Genomic DNA, 27630 nt, shown 5'->3' on the forward strand with positions numbered 1-27630 from the left:
CAGGGGTCCTGCCAAGCTGGTTCACAGACCAAGCTCGAAGACAGAGAAGGCTGCAGGCCAGGGTGCAGCAGTAATGACCAGGATTTTTGCTCTGGGTGACCCCCCCCACCCACCGCGTTACCAGAAGCTCACCAACAGGATCCACCCCTGGCCCAGGCAGGAAAGTGTGGCTCAAGCAAAGGACCAGGAGTGTTTTCATTGCTCACACAGAAGATGTTGCTTAGGGAAGACAAAAACCCAAGGCCAAACAACGTCTTACTGTAAAATTCATTATGCATAAAATGACACATTAGCCAATGTGATCCTGGAAATGGAGGCTGCCTACCCACCGAGGGGGGCTTCCACCTCAGCTAGTGAAACAGAGACCCCTTAAGGGGAGGGTCAGGGAAGTCACAGCAGTGCTTCATGCCTGTTGAAACCTTGCCCATCGTCAGTGGTGACCCTTTGAGCCATAGCCCAGCCCTCATCTTCATGACAATCACCTATGCTCTTGATCTGATGACATGTGGGTGGACCCTGGGCCACCATCCTGAAGGGAACATCCTCTCTTGAGTGTTGAGGGAGTTCTATCCAGAGACTGGATAGGATACCAGGAGTCCTCCTACAAAAGGAGACCCTGTTCGGGCTGACCATCCCCAACGCAGGGGTCAGAGAGCCTCATCTCTCCATACATTCTCCAGAAGCCTCCCAGAGGATGGAACAAGGGACACTTGCAAGCAAGTCTTCCTCCAACTCCTGGTTGGTGGCCCAACCAACCCATGTTGATACCTAATCAAACATTTAGAGGCAATCCAGGTTTAATCATTGCCTGTTTTTATTTGAAATTCTTGATGTAAAACTCTTTTCAAGGAACAAAAGAGATTAAATTAGATTAACATGTCAAAAGAGCTCACATTATAGAAAGTGATCCGAGACCAAATTAATGCTAATAAAAAAGGTAGGCCAGCAGAACCTTGGATAATTTAATACATTAAAACTGGGAGTGGGGGGTAGGGAAGGAGAAAGAGGACTGTATCTTTAGCACTTATTTATCCTAATATTCCTATTTGTGCTTCATCATGAAGCTGTTTTACTGTAGAACAGATTCATTAAGGAGCTAATTATCTCCATATGAAATCAAATTACAAGATGAAATATATTCAGATCAGGAATCCGCCTTCTGAAGAATGGTTCTTTGAGCGTGGGGAGAATATCAAAATGTAAAATAAAAATAGAAACACCCTTCCTCATACAATTGCAGCCAGAGTAATGGGATAACCACTATTTATAGAGCACGGATCTATTTAAGCCACTTTTTTTCTAGGCCAAAGGCAATGTTCTAAGCTATCGACGTGGAAAAGCAAGGAATAAGTGAAAAAAAGAGAAACACCTCAAGTTAGAGCAGTTCAATCCCCTCCATTGACTTCCATCAGGAATTAGGGAACTCTGCTTTGGCTAAGGCAGTGGGAGCAACCCCTCAAGGGCTGAAAGCAAGAAGGGGCGAGGAGGAGGCTGCCTGCCAGACCTCAGAGTGAGGTTTCTCCTTCCCCAAATCATCCACCGAGTCTGACTGTTTCACTTCCAGGTCACACGCAGTAATTCTTAGGTAACTCTAAACAAAACCTAAAGTGACAGAGCATCTTCTGCAACAGTCTCATCCCCATCAGAGCCAGTAACTAAAAGCCATTATGTTGCAATTGATTATTTTATTTTCCAGTCAGCCAAGAGTCCCAACTTATGGCTTTCTTCCCTTTTTACGCAACGACTGTCCTTCTCCAGAGAAAGCGACGAATCTGCCTCCAGCTTCATCCTGAGTGTGAAGATAAAATACTATTTTCAGAAACTCCTTGGAGGCTTAGAATAAACACTTGATTTTGTTGACTCATGTGCCAGCCACCCATGTCCCTTACTTCCCTGTTATTCATAATACTTTGAATAATGGCTTTGAAATAGAAATCATAATCTACTCAATTAAGAAATGAAACCAGAGGGACGCCTGGGTGGCTCAGTTGGTTAAGCAGCTGCCTTCGGCTCAGGTCATGATCCCAGTGTCCTGGGATCGAGTCCCACATCGGGCTCCTTGCTCATCAGGGAGCCTGCTTCTCCCTCTGCCTCTGCCTGCCATTCTGTCTGCCTGTGCTTGCTCTCCCTCTCTCTCTCTCTGACAAATAAATAAATAAAATCTTTAAAAAAAAAAAAAAAAAAAAAGAAATGAAACCAGAGAATTATAACTATGCCTCGACCACATCCTTTATTCTCAGGTTGAATGTACATCCTTCTGCAGAAGCACCGCCATTTTCAAAATGTAAAAAATGCAAAACACACCCCCAAAAGAAAAATCATCGATAACTCCACCATTCAAAAATATTTCCGGCCACTTTACTATATATGCTTATGTAAATTATTCCCATACTTCCCCAGTCTCAAGTCGATGAATTTCTTTTCTAGTACGCTCTAAAGGCTACAGAGAATTCCATCATCCGGGAGAGGCAGGCTTTCACCACTGGATAGTACTTCCAGGTTGGGGTATTTTAAATTGCTGTGGTGAGCAGCTTCATGTGTTTGCACACAGCTCTGATTTTTTTCTTGGAAGTGTTATTCTACCATAAAAGGCCTGCATAATTAAATTTTTTCTTTCTTTTTTTTGGGCGGGGTGTTGCACGTATTTTTAAGGCTCTCAATAATACAGTCACTAACAGGCCCTCAGAAACATTCTACTAAGCTATTTTCCCACCAACAGCAACAGGGCCTGTTTTTTTGCAACTGAGAATAGCAGGTACCTTTAAGGAGCTTATACTGCTAGTCAGTAAGAGGCATTCTCCACGGAAGGAGAGGATTTTGTACTCCCTGATACACAGCCCTGCACCTGCCCTGTCCCTCCCCCCCACAGGAGTGCATCGCTGGCAGGGCCTGCACACGGCTTTATGTGGTGGCGACCATGTACATCTGAGTCATAGCTGAGCCATTCAGTCTTCCTTTCCTGCACAGCCTTCTGTTTGTCCCGCTGTCCCTGTGTCTGATTTCTCTCTTCTGCATACATTCCATCACAGCAGGCATCCTGCTGGTTGTGTCTGTTTGAAGGTGTATCTCTGTGGGGACAAAAGGCTGCTCTGCCTGACTGGCCATCCTCTTGGTGCTGCGACGGCTTCAGGGCTCCCTGTTTCCTGGATCTAGGTCTTTCTTATTTCTACTTTATGTCCTCATTTTAGTAGGGTACATCCTCCAAACACTTCCTGAGAAAGGGTGCTTCAGGAATATCCTTTTGTGAGATCTTACATGGCTGAAAATCGCTTTTTCTCCTCTCATTTTCCCTGACAGGTTGACTGGTGTTACCATGCTAGGGCTGCCTTAACAGAATACCATAGACTGGGCGGCTGAGACAAGAGACATTTAGTTTTTCATAGTTCTGGAGAATGGAAGCCTAAGATCAAGGTGCTGACAGGGCTGGTTTCTTCTGAGGCCTTGCTCTTTGGCTTGCAGATGGCTGCCTTCTTGTGATGTTCTCGCATGGTCTTTCCTCTGCACATCCAACTTTCCTCTTTTTATAGGAAGAGTCAGACTGGGTTAGGGGCCACTCTACTGGCCTCATTTTAACTTAATTGCCTCTGTAAAGGCCTTATCTCCAAATACAGATCACATACTGAGGTGCTGGGGTTAGAGCTTCAACAAAGGATTTGGGGGAACACAATCCAGCCTGTAAGAGCTGGGTACAGAATGTTTTGGAAAAGTTTCCTCTCAGAATTTTGGAGAAGCTACTCCATTATCTCCTAGCTTCCTGTGCTAAAATGATGCTGTTCTTAATCAGTGATATAACCTCTTTTCTCCTTCTGGAAGCTTTAGATCTTTGCCTTGATAGGGGGCTATTTTCATTCATGGGCTGGACACTCAGAAGGTCCAATGCAAGGGCTGCAAACTCATGCCCTTGCATTGGGGAAAATTATTTTCCTGATGGCTCCTGAACCTTTGGTCTCTCTAATCTCTTTTCAGAACTCTTCAGAAAGTAAAAACTTTCTCGGGGCGCCTGGGTGGCTCACTGGGTTAAAGCCTCTGCCTTCAGCTCAGGTCATGATCCCAGAGTCCTGGGATCGAGCCCCGCATCGGGCTCTCTGCTCAGTGGGGAGCCTGCTTCCTCCTCTCTCTCTCTCTCTCTGCCTGCCTCTCTGCCTACTTGTGATCTCTGTCAGTCGAATAAATAAATTAAAAATCTTTAAAATTAAAAAAAAAAAAAGTTGTGCTAAAAAAAAAAGAAAGTAAAAATTTTCTGACTGCAGTCTCCACATTGGAGGAAGTTGGCTGGGATATTCCTCAGAGGTTGCCAGACTATCCAGAGAAAGCTCCTCCAACTGCAATGAGCAACCCTGGCAGCCAGCGTGGGAGGCAAGCAAGGGAAGGACACCGAGGGCAACAATTCAGAATTCACTCATTCTTTTAATTCTGTCCTGCTATCCACTGTGTTGATGGCCCCAATCTAGGGACCTGCCATAATGCCTCTTCCAGAAGATAAGCCTCCAGCCTTCTCCTGGGGTCAGGCAGGTACAGCCCCATGGTGGGGAAGGGTGCTGCGGTTCTAAGTTCTTTGTGACACACATTCCATCTTTGGCCCCCCATTTCCAGAGGTACCTTTCAGGATCTACTATCTAAACCAATCGGCCTTTTGGCTTTCTCCACAGGCAGCTCAGGATGCAGCTTCCATGGCCTGTGGTCTGTTACCTCTTGTCCTTCTGTTCTGGGGCTTTCAAAGTTTTGTAGCAGTTGCCTCCTCTTTTCATCAATGTCTTTATTACCTTGTGCCACAGCTTTAGTGGGGGTTCAGGATGGGGTAGAGCTAAGTGTGTGCCTTCAATCCCATCGTCAGCCGTACATTCCTTCTGGACTGGACTTATGGATTAAACAGCTCCAGCTATGCCTGCCAGCCTTGGCCTCCCTTCCCCTCATCTCCCACAGTCAGGTCACAAGTCAGCCTGCAGGAAGCCCATGCTGAGGCCTCTAGGCCTGAGGTAGCAAGCCCCAGCCTGTAGCTGGCAAAGGCCTGGAAAGGCACTCGAGGAGGAATCAGAGGCTGAGGTCTCATTGAGGACCACACTTGTTTCCCTGAGCCTGAACGTTCCCCAATCACCCCCCAGGTAGAGGGGAAGAGTTCAGTGGTCAAGAGGCTGGTGATGGCCCAGCAGGCAGGAGCTAGCCAGTGACTGATCCTGTTTAGCCGCCCATCCTGAATAGGCTCACAGAACATCTGCCCTCTAGCCTACCCTAGATGCCCAAGAGACTGAGCCTTTGAGAAGAGGAACCAGGAGAGTGGTGGATCTAAAGTGTTGGTGTTCTAGAAATACACAGCACAATGGCTATGGCTGCTGGGTGGTGTGGGGCATCTGCAGTAGGGTGTGCTGGGTTTTCTGAGCTGGTTTCCAACACTTGGAAGAAGTGCCCACAAGTTGGGAACGTACCCTTTGCAAACACCTGCCCCAATCTGCAGCCTTCCCTTCCTATAACAGGGAATTTCTGGGCCAGGGGAGGCCATGTCTAGAGGGTGGTGGCACAGAGGCGGCCATGTAGTGGTCAGGAGCTTGTCTCTGTGGCCTGGGTGCCCTCACCTCCACACATCATCATGCTCAAATCTGTAAAAATGTGGATAATCACAGCAGCCACCTCAAAGGATGGTGCTGGGGATTAAATAGTTAAGTACAAAGCACCAGCATGGGGCCTGGCACTTGGGTCAGAATTCTGTGAGCTGGTATGACGCTGATCACCACTACCAGGTGTCACCAGAGCTATGGCCTGTGCACACCCCTAACACAGCCTTAACAGGACAATCAGGGTACCAGGGAGAGGGGAGCCCCAGGCACAGGTCGGGGGGGTGGGGTGGGGATATGACAGAAACGGCCTCATTCAGAATGGGAAGAACTCTCTAGTCATCGCTAACAAACCAAACTTCTCATTACCAGTGAAATAAACTCACCTCTTCAACCTTTTTGACCAGTGGACGTGAATTTCTGATGAAAGTGATCTTACCCAGTTTAAATTCATAATTGGGAATTCCTCTGTGAAGGAGAGGAAGGAAAAAAATGGAAAAATGTTAGTTGTGGGAGAAAAGAATTAAAGTTTGTTTCTGACCATTGAGAGAAAATCAGGCAGAAAGAGGCAAGCGTCATCCTAGTGACTCACTCTGGGCTATAGCACTGTACCCATTCTGGGCTTGGCCAGCCCTCTGGTGCTTCCCAGCCTCCTTTCTGAAGTAACCAGAAGGCAACTGGGGCGGAGGCCTGTGGACCTGATGGATGGCCTGCTGTGGAGGATTGGGGGGCCCTTACAATCTCTGTCCTCTAGTCTCACAGACCCTGCAAGGGCTATATTCTCATTAAACTCTTTATGCTCTCTTAAGAGGCTGGGTAAAAACCCACACTTCCAGGGGAGCCTCACTGGCTCAGAGGGTCGGGCATCTGCCTTCACCTCAGGTCATGATCCCAAGGGCCGGGGATCAAGCCCCATGTCAGTGGGGAGCCTGCTTCTCCCTCTCCACCCAGTTTGTGTTCTCTCTCTCTCAAATAAACAAATAAAATCTTAAAAAAACAAAACAAAACACACCAAAAAACCCACACACCCAGCATTCTCCTTCTGCTCTAATACACGAGGTAGACAGGTGACATATGTCATCCCCACCACCTCCATGACAGCCGCCAGAGCAGGAAACCTGCTCTGAGAGTCCCTGAGCCAAATGACAAAAAACACATTAAGGCAGCTCCGGCCTCCTGTTTGAGGGAAGTTGACATAATGGGACTTGATCAATTATGGGAAGTCACAAAACAGGAAAATAGAGAGATGACTAAACAGGAACCAGAAAGACCGGAAACAGCAGGGCAAGCTGATCAGGTACCACTTGGAGGTGGGCGGAGGCTGGACCGCAGTGGGAGAGGTTTGGCGAATGAGGCAGGGCACCGATCTCCTCCCCAGTGAACCCCCGCCGGGAAACACGGGCTCAGGTGGTGCTCCGGCCCACTGAGGAGAGCAGGCAGGGGCCAGTCATCCACACCACCAGCCTCCTTGGTCCAGGCTTTGTCTCCAGAGCTTGAGTGAGGCAGCCCCGGCTCAGGAACCTGGCACAGAGTCTCCCTAGAGGATGACAGAAAACCCACCTTTTGATGTCTCCAGGCTTGACTGGGGAAGGGCTGGGTTCTACACCTTTCTTCTTCCCATCCAGTCTATTCCCGGAGCCAGAGAAGGCCTAGATGAGGGAGCAGGAGAGTGCGAAAGAGCTGGTGAGCACACACATACATCCTGTGGCCAGAGACTGATGCCAGGATGTATGGGGGAGGTGCTGCCCAGAACCCTTAGGGACTGAAGCCCTCACTCCCCAACTCCTGGAGTACAGCAGGCCAAGAACTTTCCACCAGCCCCTCAGGGGATTGCTGTGAGATGAAAGGAGCCTACTGCTCAAACACAGCCACCCTACATGGGCAGCCAGTAGCTAAGGACAGGTTGAAGGTTCTGGCTCTAGCCTCTGTGGGACCAGCCAGTTCGGTGCCCTAAGGGTGGGCGAAGGCCTCTGTTGCAGCTGCCACACACAGCTCAGCTCCGCTTTCCAGGCCTGACTCCTCTGCCGCCTCCCAGTACCCTGGTGCCAGAGCCCTGGTTATCTCCACCTGCTTCCCAGGGAGCCTAGCTGGCCGCAGTGCTGGGAGGTCACGCTGCAACTTCCTTTCAAAGAGTCATGTTCTCAGAGATAAAGCAGAATGTGGTCCCCTCTGGTGAATATAAGAGAAGGGTATATGTGTGTCCTATTTTAACTTTTTGGTAGGTTAGAAATCTTCAAAAAGAAGAAAAATTGGAGCCTGCCTTATAGAATTGTTTGGAGGATTCCAGGACAAAGTGGATGTGAAGGACCATGTCACCGAGAAAGCACCAGATACGTGCGTGCACGAAAACCGCATCCCTGCAGAGGAACCCAGATGGCACGGCGGGAGCACAGAAAGTGAAACTGTGGCCTGGTACTCACACGGAAGCCCAGCTCTCCGGCATAACCGCTGTGGTCAGCTTCACCCTCCTGACGGGGACAGAAAGACGGGTGATGAGCCTCTCACTGTTACTGCTATCCCTGCACCCCCAAAAGCTGGGACATGCTGTCCCCTAGGAGCAGGACACATGGCTGTGTCAGCATCAGCAGAGGCCAATCGCGACGTGTCCGTTGCCACAACACGCGCGGGACACCCTCCCACAGAAGCCCCATCACTGAAGAGGGCAAACAGTGCCAGGGCTGTGGAGGGACGCCAGACAAACGACTTACAGTAGACTCCTCATGCTGGACTTGTCTTTCGGGCTCCTTATAGCCCAGTGGGGCATCGAAGTCCACCTGTGGTCCCAAAGGGAAGAGTACAATTTTGAGATATGGGGGTACTGAGGCTTCCTTAGCATTTGTGTTTTCACTTGAGACAACCATAGGTTCACATGTGGTAGCAATGCGACAGAAAGCTGCCCCTGTATACTTTGCCCAGATTTCCCCAATGGTAACATTTTATAAAATCACAGAGGATCACCGCCTGGATGGCAATAGTGGCACCGTCCTGCCCTCCCATTCAGATTTCCCACTTAAGTTCTCACTGTTTTATCACGAGTTTAAGTCAGTGTCTCCATTGCCACAGTTGAGACACTGATCGTTCCGACCTCAAAGGGACCCCTCAAATTGTCCCATTATAACCACACCTGCCTCTCTCCTGGCCTGCTCCTGACGCCTGGCAACCACCACGTCTTCCATTTCTAAAGTCCTGCTGATTTCAAGAACGTAGCTAACAAATGGAACCAGAGAGAATATAACCTTCTGAGATTGTCCCCTCTTGCTTGGCAGCGTTCCCTGGAGACCCATCAGGCTGATGTGGCTACCAGTAGCTGCTTCCTACACAGAAGCTGAATAAGCTTCCTTGGCTTTCCAAAATATCCACGCTATGGCATGTCTGCAGTGCTGGTGAGTGCGGCCACCTCAGAACTGGCTACAGCTTTGCCACCTCGCTTGGCCTCAAGTAGGTTACCAGGTCCGCAGCCTCCTCTCAGTGTTCTGGTATCACCTTCTTCTGCCTCTGTCACCCACATGGTCCCAGGGGCTGCATGACACCCTGGTGGGGCACTGAATGCCCATCTTCCCCTGGTCCAAGCATACTGCAGGCAGCAGAGGTACTCACGTTCATATCACACTCAATGATAGATACGGCCTTGTCAGGCTTCGTCTCCATCACCCGCAGCTCATAGATCTGTGGGCAAAACACAAAAAACAGGTGCGCGGTTTCATGGGCTGTCCCCACTCACGTTACTGTGGCCCCCTGCCTAGCTCCTGCGGACATGCTGTTCACCTCCATGACACCCTCCCCCAGCCGCCACCTCTTGCTGTGACGAGGGGGCTGGCTGCCTGCTTGGATGCCTTCCCATCACTCAAAAGAGGCTGTTCCCTATAAGTGGTTCAAATCAGGCAGGGTAGTTATGCATCAAATTGCAAAAGACACAACCTTTATCCCAGGAAGTTCACGTCTAGGAATTTATTCTGAGTAAATAATTAGCTAAACAGCCCAAGAGAAAATTCTGAGACGGCTCTCTCCAATATGACTAATGATAGTGCGTGCTCAAAATACCTACCGATAAATCAGTTAAATGAGTGTTATTTGTTCATATATAAAGAAATTAAGTCACCAGTGGAATACTATGCAGCCAACAGGAAAATAAGTTTAAAGACCAGTCACACTGCTGTGTGTCCCAGTCGATCTCAAGTATGTAACAAACATAAAAAAGCTCTGAAGGGCAAGAGTTGAAAGTGGCGGAATCTGCTTTTTCCTGCATTGTTTTTGGTATTTTAGCTAGGGTATGCCTTGCTTTTCTAAAGAACAGTCTGGAGAGTCCCACCATTAAAAAAAACCCTAAACATTAATGAAGTGAGAGGGCTTTGGGTCCCCAGCCTGTTTTCTAAAATTTCCTCATGGGGCTCCTGGGTGACTCAGCCAGGTAAGCATCTGCCTTTGGCTCAGGTCATGATCCTAGGGTCCAGTGACTGAGTCCCAGGTCCGGCTCCTTGCTCGGCAGGGAGACTGCTTCTCCCTCTGCCCCTCCCCCACTGCTTGTGTGTGCTCAATCTCTCTCTGACAAGTGAATAAATTAAACCTTTTTAAAAAAAATAAAGTGTCCTCATTATTTATTGAAGATAAGCAGCAAGGCATGCGTGCCACTGTGTGGATATAACCCAGTTTCTCCACTCAATACCTGGGCTAACTCCACCGGTTTGGCCATCCCGTCTACACCACCACCAATACTGCCAAGATATCCGTCAACACTGGGGCCACAAGTTCTGATTTTGTTACAGTCGTGCTTTCAAACTGAAGGTCACAGCTGATTAGTGGGCCATAAAGCCAACTGTGTCATAACCAGAGCTGGGAAAGAAAAATTTTGCAAGGAGCACAACAGAAATACTAGACTGCGTTGCATGCAGTAAAGAGAAATTCTTGTGACTTTTTTTAGTTTTTTTGTGTGGTCATGCTGCCTCTAAAACAGTCATTTTATTTATTACTTATTTATTTATTTTTAAAGATTTTATTTATTTATTTGACAGACAGAGATCACAAGTAGGCAGGGAGGCAGGCAGAGAGAGAAGAGGAAGCAGGCTCCCTGCTGAGCAGAGAGCCCGATGCGGGGCTCGATCTCAGGACTCTGGGATCATAACCTGAGCTGAAGGCAGAGGCTTTAACCCACTGAACCACTCAGGCGCCCTAAAACAGTCACTTGAAAGTGTTTTTAAACATTCAACACGTACAGAGAGTTTCTAGTTATTTTTATTGATTGAATATTCTCATGGAGTGCAAAGAGAACACTTTCGTTCTTCTTTTCCAGTATTTGGGATGTCCTTGTTTCAGGCTCACATGTTAAATATTATTTCTGCTTTATGTGGGATGTTTACCAAGATTTACTTCGGATTTGCTAGTTTATTTGTTCGCCGTTCCTTTTGGCACACTGGTCTTTCCTTCTAGGATACTGCTTACTCCTGAAGCTCATGCTTTTCAAGTTCCACAGGTAAATAAACTCTCTTGGATTTTGTTAATCTGGAAGTATTTTGATTTTGCTTTCATTCTTTAAAGATGAAGATGACTGGTGACAGTTCCTTTCCGTCCTCCTTTGGAGATACAGTCGATCCTTGAACAATGGGTTTGAACTGCACTGGACCACTTACCCGGGGAGTTTTCACAGTCCAGTGCCTTAAACCTGTTTTCTCTCACTTGTGACACTTAGTAACATTTTCTTTTCTCTGGCTCACTCTACTACAACAGCCCAGTTTATGACACACAACCCTACACTACGTGTGTTAATTTGCTGTTCCTGTTTATGGTAAGGCTCCCGGTCTACAGTAGGCTATTAGTAGTGAAGTTTTGGGGAGTGTGAAGTTATACACAGATTTTTCACTGTGCGGGGCTGGGTGGCCTAACCCCATATTCTGCAAGGGTCAACTGTTTTCTGTTATTTTAGGCTATAATGGCTACCATTCTTTTTAAGTACCTTCTCTCTGCCTACCTCTCCATATCCTATTCGGTGTCTGCAACTCACCCTGTGGGATATACACTATACTCCCTGTAAATGTGGGGTGAAGGCCAGCTCTAAAGCAATTTCCCTTACTGCCTCTTCACAACAGCGACAGTCCTCCGTCCTCTCCTGCTGGCATTTTCACTGAGTATGTGTGACTTTCTCAGGATCCCCAGTACCCTAGTTTCCCCTGCGCTCATGGCTTTGACTCTCTGTGTAGAATTCTAAGGCCCTTCTGCAGATTTAGCTTTCATTTCATGAATTCTCTATCAGCTGTTATTTAACTCTTTGACTGTTTTTTCAAATGTGCCTAGTTATTTTTGGTAGTCTTTTGCTGATTGCTAAGTTTTATGATTCCATTTACAAAAATTTCTTTGAACATTTTATACGTAATTACTTGATGTTTGCATCTGAAAATGCCAATACTGGGTCGCCTGGGTGACTCAGTTAAGTGTCTGCCTTTGGCTCGGGTCATGATCTCAGGGTCCTGGGATCGAGCCCCATGTCTGGCTCCCTGCTCAGTGGGTTCTCCCTTTCCCTCTGCCCTTTCGCCCCCTCCCAATTCATGATCTCCCTCAGATAAATAAAATCTTCCAAAAAACCCACAAACCCCACAAAAGACAAGAAAAAACGAAAATGCCAATACTGATTTCGCTAAGGGTCTGTGTCTGCTTTTCTTGTCTCTGCTTGGGCATCTGGTGGTTTTATTATGAACTCCTGTTTGCTTGCTCAATCTACAGTAATCCTGAGGGTTTAACTAAATGGGGGCTGCTTCTCCCATAGAGTATCTGAGTTCCTTCTCCTGGGATGAGGACAACATCCACCTCTGGATCTGTTTAAGCCCCTTTAAAGGCCTTACTTTAATGTGAAAGCCTCCAGTTCTGATCGCTCACTGACGCATTGGCATGGTCATCTGCACACAGGACAACACTGAGAGAGATTCTTAAAAACCTCCTATGTTCTGGGAGGGGGGGGGTGGAGTTATGGACATTGGGGAGGGTATGTGCTATGGTGAGTGCTGTGAAGTGTGTAAACCTGGCGATTCACAGACCTGTACCCCGGGGATAAAAATATATTATATGTTTATAAAAAACAAACAAACAAACAAAAAAAAACCCCAAAAAACCTCCTATGTTCTAAGCAAGACCAACAAGGCAGTCACAATCTAGACTTTATCCTAAAGAAATTGGGTTTTATCAGAAAGGCCCTTTAGAGTATCCACCCTTCCCAACTTCCAAAAGCAGAGGTCCAAACAAGCATTTCATTTCTATGCCACTCACCTTCCCTCTTCATGCAAAAATTTCAGTATACTCCTTTATCATCAATTCGGATTATATTTAGCATTACTACCTTCATATTAAGAATGTTTACATTAAAGCGGCCCATAATTAATTATGAAAGCTTCAAGTATTCAGTTAAGGTAGAGAGCACCTAAATTGTTTCCCACTAGCTAAAGGGAACAAGATTATTTTTTAGTTTATGAGAAAACATCAAAGTGTGATTCAAAAACCACAAAACTGAAAAATAAGGATTCTCAGCAACAGATGCCTCGAACAGAAGGAAACTGAGAACACTCTGGATCCCTACATTGACATGGAGGGAGCAAGCGGCTGAACCCAGGTACCTATTCTCGGTTGTGAGAGCCCGAGTCCCCGACGGGACGGGACAGTGTGTGAAGGGGCAAGGAGCTGGCCTTGGGGAAAGTCGAGCAGGGGCTGTGGTCACTCCTGAGCACCAGGAGGTCTGTTCTGGCAGCAACTCCACGAGGGTCACCATCCACAGTCATAGCGGGTGAGGGTGTCCACATGGTTGTGCTCCATGCCTGTGGCAAGATGGGGAAGGGGCAGGCTTGCCAACTATGACAGCTCTCCTCCGCCTGTTGCCACAGATAATGGGGACGTGGATAGCGTCTTGAATTTTGTGTCGCTTATACAGGACACAAATGAGAAACAGGAGGACGAGAGACATTGTCTAGATCTAGAGAGCTAGGAAGCACTGAATCACAGACGAACATATACGGTATTCAGACCCAAAAGATTCATGTCCCAGGGGAGCTTCCAAGGGAAAACCAGGGCTGAAGAAAACAGGAGGAAGAGGACATGTGCTCCCGTGAGAAGGAGAGGTGACCTCATGTAACACTGTCTGTAGGCAGAGCCAGGCTCTGCTTTCCCTGTGCCCCACAGGACTTGGGGCATGTTGTAGGGGGCCAGCTCCTCAAATCACAAGGACAAGGACCCAGGCTGCTTTGTTTCTGTTTCCCCAGACCAGCAAAGGGATTAGCTCAGATTATGGGTGCAGTGAAGAGCTTCCCAACAGAGACACAGTCAACACTGTTGGCATCATGGGACGCACACACATAATTAATAACGTGAAGCTCAGGCACCTGAAAACGCAATCAATCAATTCTCGAAACAGAGCTGATGAATGAATTACTACAGGACTCTAAACATGAACTCATGGGGACTTAAACAAGCAAGGAGCAGGCAGCCATCATGATAAAAGCCAGGCATACTCTGCCTAAAAAGAACCCCCATTCAAACCCCAGAAGGACACTGTTGGTACCCACTGGCTGTGACCTCTGCTGACCAGGACTCCAGGCCCTGCTGGCCTTATGGTGGAGACACTCACCTTCTCATTGTAGTTGATGGCAATCACATCCCCCGTGGTCAGACAGGCAAAGTTTCTCAAGGCGTTTTCTAATCTGCAGACACACACTGTCAAGGTAACATGGCAACATGGGCACCTCAAATCTGAAACAAGTTCCATGAGGGGTTTAGATAATCACCGTCATTAATTTCTACCACACAAACAGTGGGATATGACTCAGCAATCATTATGGAAGGGTAAGCTCCTGGCACGGATGAATCTCGCAAATGCCGCTGAGGGAAAGAACCTGCCACAAAGTGTTCCCTCAAGAAAGGCAGCTCTCTGAGGGCCAGGAGGCAGTGGGAAGTTCCCAGGGCTGGAGGTCGGGTGAAGATGGGCAGGCAAGGGCACAGAGGACCTCTTGGAAAGATGGAGACGTTCCGGATATACAAGTGTTCCCATTCGTCAACCCATCAAATTGTGCATTTTACTGTATGTAAACTATACCTGAACAAGTTGATCTTAAAAATCCCATGGGAGCACAGAAGAAAAAAAGAGTGTATGATAAACAGGCCCCCTCAAAAATCAAAAATGTTCTGACACTTTCATTGTTTCTATCTTTTGGGTGGTAACCCAATTTTAGGGGTATGTTTAAAGAGGAAAATTAAAAAAAAAAAAATTAGGAAGGAAAAAGTAACCTATAAACTTTTTTTCTAATAATAATTAATAAGAATGTCTTAGAAACTGAATAATCCAAATGCCCAGGCGAGGGAGTAATGCCTATTCACACGGAATATTTTTACCACGTCATCCTCATCAATTTGGAGGATTATTTTAAATAGAAAGGTCACATATACACTGTGGCTCCAGAACCCAGCACTGGGACATGGGACAGCACGTGAGGCTCTCAGAGTTTCACGGAGGGTACAAGACTCAGCCTGACTAGAATCCCTACTCTTCCTCTCACCCTGTTTCTTACTCAGACAGTCTTCCAAGATGAGAACAGCTTTGTGTAAAGGGTATTCTGTGCATACTGTCTTTGTCCCCTTGCATAAAATGCCACGCTGTTGGGGTGCCCTGCCCTAACTCCCCCGGTGGCCCTGGGAGGCAAGAGGCACTGAGCTGTCCCAGCCAGCCCTCTGGGCCTCTGGGGGCGGAGCTGGCCTCTGCCTCACAGCTGTGTGTGCCCTCAGCCTCTGGGCTGAGTCTGGCTTTTACTATGAGTGTCTCTATCCTGTCAGCCTGCCCGGGGAGCACCACACTGCCTCTCAGCTGACAAAGGGGACACTCTTTCTCTACGGGCTAAAAAGTTAACCATGAGGCTCTAGAAAGAGCCTCTGAAAACTGTGTGGTAATTCTATGTCGAAACACACATGAAAACCAGAGAAAAACCGTAAGGGGCTGCAGTCACGGAGGCAGACACTTCTGGGCCCCGCAAGGCAGGTGAGTATATCCAAGGCGGAGCTCTGAGGTACCCGGGCAAGCAGATCTTGCCACAGGATGTCATCCTACCTGTAAGTCTGGAAGCATTCAACAGTGAGTGCCAGTGAGCACAGCTCCCCAGACCCCCACAATGTCCAGGGCCCTGTCCTAGGGGACTTGACAGGCTTGTCCACAGACATGGTCAGCAGAAGACAACACAGTGCACCCACATCCAGGACGTGGCCAGCAGCAGGCTCGCTCCTGGGTTTGGGGTGGGGACGGGGATGTGCAACTGGGGGGAGGCAGTGGAAAGAGACCTTTTTTTTTTTTTTAACTGTCTACCTATCTGTATTGTTAAATTGTGTTTTTTTTCAAGCCTTTTAAAAACAGGCAGCAGAGTGACAGCTCTGTAACATGATGTGAATAGCCAAGATGGGGCCTCCAAGCCAGAGGTCTAGACCATAGAGGACTTACAGCATGCTCCTTGCCCATGCCGGTTACTCCTTTAATTATCAACACACATGTCTGGCTTACGTTCAGAGACTATACCAAAAACCACTAAAACCTATAATCTTTTCTTTCTTCTTGCTGACAGAAAATGTACTCTGTCAATGCTCCCTACTGGTTTGGAGTGCAAAGTGCTAACCCTGGGTAAAAGGTGAGGCTGAGAAGTGCTCATGGCTGAGGTGGGGCACCGGGGGCCCACTGGGGTAGGGCCTGGAGGGAGAACAGCCAGCCTCCTTCCACCAAAGCACACTGAGCTTTGTGCCAGGTACCCTAGTCCACCTGGAGGAAGGGCTCCATTTTGCCCTCAAAGAAGTGTCTGGAAGAGGCCCGCCGTAGAGCTCCTGGAAAGATTGTCCAGGGCCAGGCCAGGGTGGACATGCTGGCCAAATACCCTTCTTCTCAAACCACAACTTCAATCACAAACAAATGTGTGGTCCTCAAAGCCGTGCGGCACATGGTCATCAAAAAGCTCGCTGTTTACCGACTGCCGGCACACCCCTCCTTTGTCCAGAAGAACCCTTCTTATCGCAAAAGGATACACTGCTTTGGGGTTGGTGATGTCCAGGAAGTCAGGGCTCTGAGGCTGGAATTTGGAGTACGTGGCCACTTGAAGGTTGACACTCTCCACCTGAACCAAGCCCCCTTCTTCCAACAGCAAATTCTGCATCATCTAAAGGAAGAAGAAGGCTACATGAGGCTCTTGGAAATGGCCAGCGTCAGTGCCATCTAACCACACATACGGCAGGCCCAAGTCCAACATTCAGACAGCCTCATTCTTGGGTCGCTGGAAGAGGAGTCTGAGATGAGGACTTGAGGACAGGTAATTTAACCGTAATTTGACATTAGGAAAGAGGACAAAGCAAGCCAGGACACAAGTCAAGGACATGAAAGGAAGGCCTTGGAGTGCTACCAGGAGGCTGCCGCTGGCAGTGTGGGTGTCTCTGCCAGCCTCTGAAAAAAGATGGTCCACTGGAAGGGTCACCTAGAAGGGACAGCTACCAGTGCTAGGTCTCTTACAAGCAAAGTGTTTCCCCATGGAAGTTCACCGCCCCTACTCCTTGAGCTATCCCACATCCAACTTACAAGGCCTTGGGGTAAACGGCTGCAATGGAGGCAGGACAGTGATGACAACCAGTGGGCTCACCTCACATGGAATGGCCCCCTAGCTAGGGCACAGGGCAGTGACGAGCCCTCAGAGGCATCTGCTACAGGGGGTCATATAAAACTGACAAGACAACCCCACACCTCTATGTAATTGTCCTGTGTGGTGGATGCTGGCTGAGAAACAAGGTGCAGAGAGAAGAACATAGGCCTGTGAGTACCTGGTGGGCAGGAAATCAAGATACCACAACCAGGCTGACACTTGGGGGTCAATGAGGGTAGGCCAGAAATGAGAAACCCTGCATGTCTTGGAATGGTTTTTTTGCTTTTCTTATTTTAGAGTCTCCCCCCCCCCCACAAGATTTATTTGAGAGAGAGTGAGAATGCGTGTGCACATATGAGTTTGAGCAGGGGTAAGGGCAAGGGGAAAGGGAGAGAGATCTCAAGCAGGCTATGTGTGAGCGCAGAGCCTGACGTGGGGCTCAATCCTATGACCGTGAGATCATGACCTGAGCTGAAACCAAGAGTTGACCTCCTAACCGACTAAGCCACCCAGGCGCCCCTTGGAGTTTCTTACAGAGAACTTCAAACATATAAAAGCAGAAAATGGGAGGGTATCTCGCTTGCTCAGTCAGTAGGGCATGAGACTCTTTGATCCACGGGTTTTAAGTTTGAGCCCCACAGTGGGTTGTAGATTTAAAAAAAAAAAAAAAAAATGCGGAACTGCATGAGTCAGCATCTACACACCCACCCCTGGCTTCAACAGTGATCAGGTCAGTTGACCTTGGTTCCTCAGTCACTGCCCCACTTCCCGGCCCCATCCCACAATGGGCTGCCCTGGAGCTGGTCCTGGGCATCATATCCCCTCAAGAACACTTAACCCAGATGGCACTGTCAAATAGCACTGCTGACCACAGAGGCTCCACAGAGGTAGCTGGAGGAGGAGACTCTAAAGGTCCAAGGACAAGATGCACATAAGAGGAAGGAAGGCCAGGGCCAAGGTGGGCAGAGGTCATGAGCAAAGCTGGAGAATGAGTAGGGCCCCTCAGACAAGCCTGCTGAGGTCTCCACAAACTCTCATTGGAAGGGTGCTCACCAGGCTGGAGAGGCAACAGACCTGGTAACTGGGACATTCGGTGACCTTGGAGAGGGACGTTTTCCTGGGAAGTGCTGTAAGGACTGGCAGTCAGTCTGTTGCAGCCCAAGCTCACAGTCCCTTAGGGATTTCCTTGGGAAATCTGCCATTGAAGACAGAGGTTAACCGATGGCTGGAAGAAGGTCACAGCCATTGGCAGCTCAAGGAGGAAAGGCAGGAGCCCGGGTCCCCTGCTTGTGGTTGAATCAGCAGGCTCAGACAGGACTTTGGGGGGGAAGTAGTTGATGGAAGACCCCAACGGCAGGGAGGAGGCTTGCTCCAGGGCTGGCCTGCTCCTTGTGTGCACAAGCCCCTGGAAGGCACTGGTCACCATGGAGTACAGGCAGTATGACAGTCACCTCGCAATAGGCATCCATCCACACGCTCCCAGTGTCCTGGGCAGGATCTTGGTCTAGGCCAATAGATGAGGCCTCGGGTGCTAGAAGAAAGTCCAGCATCTGTTCCAGGCTGACTTGCCCTGAAGAAACCTGGGAGCTCCAGGTGGGACAGAGGCCACCAAGCAGCTAACAAAAGACCCCTGCTCACATACCCACTGGGGGTGGAAAGATCCTCAGGCTGGTTCTGATCCCAGCAGTAGCTGGGAAACCCCAGGCCAACCATCCACTCTGGACAAGAGCTGGAAGACCAGCCCAGATAGAAGCAGGTCCACGTTATCTAAAGAAACCTCCCAGGGGATACAATATTCCTCAACAAAAGGGATCCAACCAGTTTTCTGATCCAAAACGGTCTGAGAGCCTGGACAAGGGGCCACCCAAACCCTATATCTGTACGGTTTTCCCCAGGTTACTGTCTCCTCTTTTACCTCTTTGTAAGAGTCACAAAGGGGTTCTGAGGATTCAGAATGACCTGGGGAAGTAGTCAGTGCCCAACACTTCAGCCACCTACAGCACTCTATCTGATGAGTAGGACAAGGCCTCATGCCCATGAGGGGCACCTGTAAACCCACAGGACAATAAGGCAAGGTTTTGAGCGGCAAGTGCTGGGAGAGCAAGTGAACAGGGAAGCAAGTTGAGTCTGGGCTTTGAGGCATGAGTAAGAGCTCCTTGGGGGACTGAGGCTAGGAAAACAACATAGGAGAGGTAAGGCAGCAAGTGAGATGAGAGAGTAGGGTTCCTGGTAGGGAGGGGGCTGGCCAGGCCTAGCACTCAGGAAGAACCCAGGCTCAAGAGAAAGTCTGAAGGCAAAAAAGAAAGGCTTTGTTTCTATGGCAAGGAAGTGATGTGCTCTGGAAGGACTCAGTTACAGACAAGCATGGAAGCACACGAGCGTGTACATACCCACGCGTGACAGAACTGGGGAGAAATTAGTAGAAGTGGGAGCAAATGTATTAAAACATAGAACTCGGTACTCAGACCACTTCAAAAATACTCCTGCTCTATTATTTTTACAAAAGCCTTACCCAGGAAATGGCAGGTAAAGAGCATGGCTGCGGTTTCTGGGCTATTGGCTGACCAACTGTCAAAGAAAAGGCCACCCCCCAGCACACAAAGCCTTGCTTTGCATCCCATCCTTGTAGTCCTGACACACACTGGGGGCTACCCTCCTATGGGGCCCCAATCCTGAGATAGGCCTATAGATTCTCAGAGACCGGCACGGCCCCACTCACCCAGTGCGGGAGGTAGCAGATACCCTCGTCAGCCACGAACTCCAGCACACCGCAGTGCGTCATGCGGTCGGAGTTCTTGTTGGTCAGTTTGAACAGCATGGGGTAGGTAATGTTGAGTCGGCCTAAAAAGGAGAGAGAGGATGAGGCACAGCTTCTGTGAGGGAGAAGTTCTATTCCCCAAAGGTGCTCCTCTGAAAATCAGCCTCCCTGGGTGCCCCTCATGGCTCCACAGGGCCTAGTTCCCCAGAGCAGGCAGACCCACAAGGCGCTCAGGCCCCTGGGTGCCTGCCCACACTTCTCCCATGCACGTCACCTGGCCCAGAGCGCAGGAACGTTTGGTCACCTGGGGATACAGTACTGGCTTACGCTTGAGGCTTTCGGAAATCCCAACTTTAAAAAGTAATATGGTAACTCATGTGTTTGTAAATAATTTAATTGCCAACCACATGTTGGACAAAAACCCCACCTGCAGAGGTTTCTAGTTAGAAAGGTGGGTAGGAAAGAAACACGTGCACCGAGATGCTGCAGTGCAGTGGGAAGGGTGGCATGGGGGAGGCAGCACTCCTGCAGTCAGGCCTCCAGGTGAGTCCTGGGCAGGCCAGCTGGGGAGGGAAGGCCAGAGAGGAAGCAGCCTGAACAAAGGCATGGAAGGAAGGGGAGCCCAGGCAGTTTGTGAATGGCTGGCCATCAGGTGAGACTGGGCTGAGTGTGGTCAGGAGGAGAGGGAGGCTGGGCCAGACACTAGGCTGGGTGGGAGCATTCGTCAAAGTGGGCTCTCAGCAAGGTCATGCATGACACAGTACGTCCCCTCACTTTAGTGGTCCGGAGACCAGGCTGCACGGACAGCCAGAGGCAGGCAAACCCAGAAGGGCAGGAGGTACAGGCAGTGTGAAGCAGGAGACCCAAAAGAGTCAGGGATCTGGGGATGGGTCTGGCACAGACTGATGCAGTGACAAGTAACAAGTGTTTGCTACATTCCAGGCTCTTGCTTACTCTTTCCATACCAGTGAGGTAAGAATGACCGTTACTCCTTTTATCTATGGGGAACTAACATGCCCAGTCAGCAAGAAGCCCAGGAGCGACAGCGCTAGGATTCAACCCAGGCTGCCGGCCCAGGTCTGAGGCTTAACCACCGAAGCTCACTTTAGCCTGTCAGCTTAAGCAGATGTGGCCACAAAAACTTCATTCAGTGGCAGGAGGTATGGCAGACTCCGCCTGGGATCTCCCTGAAAATTATGGTGATGCAGATCAAGTAAGAAGCTTGGGCAGGAAGCCAGAGACGGGGGAGAAGAGCCTCCAGAAGTGGCAGCAGTGGGCGTGGGTGTTCTCGCCCCATCACCAAGGGTGACTTGGAGGCTGGAGTACAATCGCCAAGGGCCCAGAGGCCAGGGCTTCTGTCCCCACTGCACCTGTCAGCTTCGGAATCGTGAAGCAGAACAGTGGTCAGTCAGGGCTGTGAAGCAGAAGTTCCAGCCAAGGAGCCAAGATTCTTGTGGTTGGAAGAAACCCCTGTGCTCCTCAGGCTGGTGGTTTTTACAACACATTTTCTGATTTAGAGAAGTGTGTTGGGGCTCCTGAGCCCTCTGCCTGTCTCACCTCCTCCAAACTGAGCAGTGACCCTTTTATAAATGAAGACTCTCTGTAAAATTTCGTTTGGACAAAATTTCTTCCATGACTTAAGAGATCCAAACGCTGATCTAAGCCCCCTGTCCCGATCCGTGTCTCTTCTCAGACACCTGTAACAAGGGTCACACCTGGCACTCAGTGCCTGGCTCAGCTCAAATGGAAAGGCAGGCTCTCTGGGGGGCCTTGTTTCCATTTCTGTGATAGGGCTATGAACCCCATGGGTCTGTTAACCCCCTGGCTGCACAGAGGCCAGAATTACAGGCCTCCACCGGGTGTGGCCACTGCCACTGCCAGCACTGATTTAGGCCTGCTGGCTAAAGGCGACCTCCTGCCTTAACTGGTGTCACATGGGCTTGGGCTATTTACACACCTCCCATTGGGCACCCTCTCAGGAGGAGGAACTCCTGCCATACAGAAGCTTTGACAGGTGGCTGCTGTGTGTCCCTGTTTAAAGATGAGAATACTGAAGTTCAGAGCCCAAGTCACTAGTCTACAGGCCAGGTGCAAAGCCCAAGCTGGAATGCACCAGACCCACACCCCTTCTCAATGGTGCTGCCCCCCCCCCCACCCACTATACCAGACACTGAGTGTGGACCTGCCCTCTGGTGGCCTCCAGGGGTTCCTGCCTCAGATAAGAGAAATTCACACCAAAAACACCACTGAATCTCAAAAGGAACTGATTGCGCCCATGGCTGGGGGGCATGAGGTCTCCATGGGTTGTTCTCAAGGGATGAAGGGTTGAAGAAAGAGGAAGTATAGCCACTCCCACACCCATGGGACTTTCTCACTCCTGCTATGAAAGAAAGGACCGGATGAGCGTGGCAGCAAACAATAGTTCAGTTTTTAATGTGCTTTTCAATGCAGAGGGGCAGACAGCGCTAGGAATTCGGGCCTGGAGCTGGGGGAGAGATGAGAAGTCTGCTGCACAGCACACTCCTGGGAGCCCACTGCCTCCTTTAGGAAAAAACCTAGTGAACCCAGCCAGTAGCATCAGGGTGATGCCTCAGCAGGGTGGAAAAAAAGCACTGGTGCTCGAACTTTCCTTTAGTCCTGATGGATCCGAATAAGGTGTATATATGTGTTGCGGGGGGAGTGGGGGGTTTCACAAGAGTAGAACCCCCTTCACTGGGGAGGGACCTAGAACTGAGTACTTGCTGGCCCTTGGACAGCTGGCCACCACCTCGCCAGGGCATCTGCAGGCCCAGCTCTCCGGTCCAGCGTGCACCCTCCATGGACAATTCCCAACCAGAAATGATGAAGGTCGCCTATGTCTGGACATACTGAAGAGCATGTGCCAAGTTTCTGATGTACACATGTAAACAACCTCGGTTCCCCAGCCATGGAGAAAATACTTACTGAGTTGATCGAGAGCTGAGGGCGGCATAATTACTGTGGAAAGAATATTTTAAAAACATTAAGAAAATAAAATTAAAAAGGCAGAACAAAAGCCAAAATTTAGTCTCTGTCGTATCTTTAAAACATACTATATGATACTTGTGAGGTAGCCAGCATTTCATGATGGTCTTTCATGAGGAATTTTACTCGCTGTAATTCATGGTGGGGAACCCAATAGCTATTAGCCATAAATCTAATCATAATTAGGACTCTCCCCCCCACCCTAGGCCCCCCTTAGCAAGTCTAGGGCAAGTAAGAGTATCGCTGTAACTAGCTTCTGGTTACACATGCAAAACAAGGGCTACTGAAGACTATAAGCACTGCAGGTTGAGGGCAGGAAAGGTTACTATTCAAAATAAAAACGAGCACATACTCTTCCCTCCTTTCTCCACATCTGACCTGTCATTAGGCCCTGCGAGCATGGACACGGAGAAGCAGCGGTACTGTGTGGAGAAGCGGTTCTGGAAGACCCGGGGAATCGGGTGGTCAAACATGTTGAAGGAGAACTACAAGGAAGGAAAGAGACGTTGGAGTTAGAACAGAACAAAGGTATATTTCTCACGTCGAAAGCCCAAACAGGGCAGTTAATGCGGCGGAATGTTCTGGAAGAACAAGATGCACCAAAATCCTGATGGAGCACAGCAGTCTGCTGGAAGCACTTACTTCCCCGGAACATGGGAATCTCAGATCTGTTTCTACACATTTGGCCCTGCCCAGTCTCGTCCCTCCCGTCTCGATTCCACTGCTTTTAGAAGGTTCAATCTTATTAAAATATACAATTGGCCACATTAGGCCTGTCATTAACCTTTCTCAGTCTCTCACCCCTCATCCAAGGATGCAGGCCAGACCTCACATGTACCTCAGGGACTCATTACTACGGTCCACAATCTCCTACACCTGCCACACCTGGTTCCTCCAACTGGAACACTTTCCCTCTTCAACAATTAAAAAAAAAAAAATCTATTTTTTTAAATTTGAGTGCCTGCTATCTGCTAGGCTCTGATCTAATCACTAGCAGAACATCAGTCTAGGCTGTTTGCTCATTGACAAAACAGGTACAACATCCACCCTGGAGGAGCTGGCATTTAAGACAAGGGAAACAAGAGAAAATGCCTGCTGTGTCTGGTGCTGATCAATGCTCTGAGGGCAAGATGGGGTAAGGGACAGAGAGCTCCTGGGAATGCTATATTTTTTTTTAAGATTTTATTTATTTCTTCGAGAGAGTGAAGGAGAGAGCAGAGCACTAGCTGGAGGAAGGCAAGAAGGAGAGGGAGGAGCAGACTTCCCGTGGAGCAGGGAGCCCAACATGGGACTCAGACCTGAAGTCGGATGCTTAACCGACTGAGACACCAGGTGCCTGGGACTGCTATTTTAAGTGGGTGGTCAGGAAGGGACTCTGCAGAGACTTGAATGCCAGGAGGGAGCCAGGCAAAAACAAACAAACAAAAACAGGGAACAGCATTCTAGACAACAGGAAGAGCAGGCATGAGGTGTTTGCACTCCTTCCCCTGGCTTCCATGACCATCCTTTCCTTGCTCCAGGAACCTTCCCTGCTTTGCCCAGGGCTTGGACTGGTGCCCCTCCAAGGTGTTCTCATGTTGTTACACTGTGGTACGCCCTCATGTTAATAAGTAAACTCAAGACATGGTGCCACCAAAAAGGTACTATCCCAGGTCTTAACATGCGGATTATGGTGAGGCTTAGAAAACATGTTATACAGCAATCTGGGGTCTTCTCAAGTATTGCAATTACCGATGTCCCTCCTCCCAACCCCCACTAATGTAAAATTACACAACAGGGTACATATCCAAAAGAACTGAAAGCAGGCTCTTGAAAAGATATTTGTCTCATGTTCGAATGTTCATAGCAGCACTATTCCTAATAGCTAAGAGGTGGAAGCAATCCAAGTGTCCATCAACAGACGAAAGGCTAAAAAAATGTGGTCTAGGGGCACCTGGGTGGCTCAGTGGGTTAAGTAAGCCTCTGCCTTCGGCTCAGGTCATGATCTCAGGGTCCTGGGATCGAGTTCCGCATCAGGATCTCTGCTCAGTGAGGAGCCTGCTTCCTCCTCTCCCTCTCTCTCTCTCTCTGCCTGCCTCTCTGCCTACTTGCGATCTCTCTCTTTCAAATAAATAAATAATTTTAAAAAATGTGGTCTACCCACACACAATGGAATATTATTCAGCCTTTAAAAGGGAGGAAGATCACGGGGCGCCTGGATGGCTCAGTCGTTAAGCGTCTGCCTTCAGCTCAGGTCACGATCCTAGCATCCTGGGATCGAGTCCCACATCGGGCTCCCTGCTCAGCGGGGAGCCTGCTTCTCCCTTCCTCTCCCTCTGCCACTCCCCCTGCTTGTGCTCTCTCTCCTGCTTCCTCTCACTCTCAAATAAATAAATAAAATCTTTAAAAAAAAGGGAGGAAAATCTTATCACATACTACAACATGGATGAAACGTGAGGACATTACGCTCAGTGAAAAAAACCAGCCACAAAGACAAATACTATTTGATTTCACTTATATGAGGTCCCTAGAGTTGTCAAATTTATAGAGACAAAAAGTAAAATGTTGGTTGCCAGGGAACAGGTGAGGGGAAATGGGGGAATTGTTTAATGGGTACAGAGTTTTGGTTTTATAGGATTAAAAAATTCTGGACATCCAATACACAACAATGTGAATATACTTAACATTACAGAATCTATGCTTAAAAATTGTTAAGATGGTAAATTTATGTGTTTTTTACAAGTTTTAAAAAACATCTCATAATGAACAACTATTTCCCTTTTTTAAAAAAAATATTTTATTTATTTATTTGAGAGAGATCACAAGTAGTCAGAGAGGCAGGCAGAGAGAGGGAGGAAGCAGGCTCCCTGCTGAGCAGGGATCCCGATGTGGGGCTTGATCCCAGGACCCTGAGATCATGACTGGAGCTGAAGGCAGAGGCTTTGACCCACTGAGCCACCCAGGCGCCCCTGAACAACTCTTTCTTGACTGGATTCCAAATACACATTAAATAGAGGCAAAGCCGTCTACTGATAAGGTCTATTACTAGCAATTCCAAAATTAGCAAGATGAATCTGCGATCTTCCTGAAATACAAACACAGTATGTTCCTGCCTAGAATCTCAAATGGCTCTTCAATCCCTGGGAGCTTTAGCATAGTAGTTTTCAAGGGTTTATCTCTTCTTTTAAGCACAACTCTGTTCCACAGTCTTGGCCAGAAGCGTAACAAATGTGAAGGTAGACCAGTGGGGGATTCCCGTAGCTTTTCACTACACCACCCCATCTAAGCCATTTTTTCTCTTTGCTTTCATTCCTTCTTAAATTAGAAACCCCCCACAAAGTATTTAATGCCCCTAACAACTTGCCTTCAATCCACCCATGAACCTGCCCTTTTGCCCCTCCCTGCTGCTCCCAACCCCAAGTCCTACTTTCCTTTAGGACTTTCCTTTATAATCCCAATGCCTAGCATATTGCCTAGACCTCTCAGGCATTCAACGTGTTTAAGTGGATGAACTTGAGAATGGAAGCATGATTCAACAATGACACACTTCGGATAAAACCTAATAACCATTACTTCTTTTTGCTAAAATAAACAAGTGACACTGAGGCAATGCCGTACAATGGCAACAGGACTAATCTTGCGGCCAGACACACTTGGCTTCAAATTTCCACTCCCACTTCCCTGATCTAAACTACTTTTTTAATTTTATTTTATTTTATTTATTTATTTGATAGAGAGATCACAAGTAGGCAGAGAAGCAGGCAGAGAGAGAGGAGGAAGCAGGCTCCCCGCTGAGCAGAGAGCCCGATGTGGGGCTCGATCCCAGGACCCTGGGATCATGACCTGAGCCGAAAGCAGAGGCTTTAACCCACTGAGCCACCCAGGTGCCCCCTAAACTACTTTTTTAAACCTTGGGTGTTTTCACGGTTAAAATGATGATAATCATCCTTACCTCCAAAGGCACTGTAGGGATTAAATGGGATGAGGAGTAATAAGGGACTGTGGGTGTTAAAAACTGTGTAAAAGAAAGAGCGCCAGCAAAAACTAGCTACTACCGTTATCTTTACTGAATCGCTTAAATAGCCAAAGGCGTCGTTACAACCGAGACCATGACCCAGAAGTACCGCGCTGGAGGAGAACTGGGGCAAGGGCTGAGTGTTCCCGCCCATGGGAATGGCCCCCAAGCATTATCCCTGGGGGGTCCCCCGACTCGGCTCCTCACCCCCAGCAACTTTTCCATTAATTTGGTGTTATGGAAACCTGTTACATGCCTAGCACTTGTGAGACCCATGGGGTGGACCTAAACGTAGAAAATTCCTTTTCACCCTAAAAGAGTTTAAGTCCAACTGAGAGGAAATTCGAACTGTGCCCGGGAACAACGAAGACGAGCCAAGGCCGTTCGTGGTCAAGGGTCCGGCTCTTGCCCGGCCCGGGTGACTCGGCATCTCCGCGGCCGTCCTGTCAGCCCTGCCGGACTCGGCCTCGGCCCCTGGCTCCAGCCGCCAGCCCCAGCTCCCAGCCCTCGCCAGGCCGCGCTTACCATGGTGGACACCCCTGCCTCGAAGATGCCGCTTCGCCCAGAGAACGTTACGATGAGAGCCCGCCGACCCTCTCTGCTCGCAGCAGCCGCAGCCGCCGCTTCCGCTCGGACGCCCTGGGAGGCTCACCGGAAGTGCCGGACCTGAGACCCAGGGGGAGATGAGGAGGACAG

General features: G+C 48.9%; 1 protein-coding gene across 2 annotated transcripts; it reads right to left on the reverse strand.

Annotated features, from left to right (window-relative positions):
- Nucleotides 1-792: 792 nt before the first annotated feature.
- On the reverse strand, nt 793-27569 carry LOC111142640 (ubiquitin recognition factor in ER associated degradation 1). 2 transcript variants are annotated; one of them, XM_022495952.1, is made up of 12 exons: nt 27460-27569; nt 23293-23425; nt 22881-22913; nt 19899-20020; nt 16575-16705; nt 14149-14221; nt 9147-9215; nt 8258-8323; nt 7970-8017; nt 7110-7198; nt 5936-6017; nt 793-1789 (listed from the first exon to the last, which is right to left on the reverse strand). In XM_022495952.1, the coding sequence occupies exons 1-12, from the start codon at nt 27460-27462 to the stop codon at nt 1715-1717; spliced, it is 924 nt and encodes a 307-aa protein (XP_022351660.1). In that variant the 5' UTR covers nt 27463-27569; the 3' UTR covers nt 793-1714. The 2 variants fall into 2 exon arrangements, with proteins under 2 accessions (XP_022351660.1, XP_022351661.1); XM_022495953.1 differs by lacking the exon at nt 27460-27569 and having other exon boundaries at nt 23319-23358.
- Nucleotides 27570-27630: the final 61 nt, after the last annotated feature.

Source organism: Enhydra lutris, unplaced genomic scaffold (genome assembly GCF_002288905.1).
Source record: "Enhydra lutris kenyoni isolate GAN:26980312 unplaced genomic scaffold, ASM228890v2 scaffoldscaffold8, whole genome shotgun sequence".
Classification (NCBI taxonomy): domain Eukaryota; kingdom Metazoa; phylum Chordata; class Mammalia; order Carnivora; family Mustelidae; genus Enhydra; species Enhydra lutris.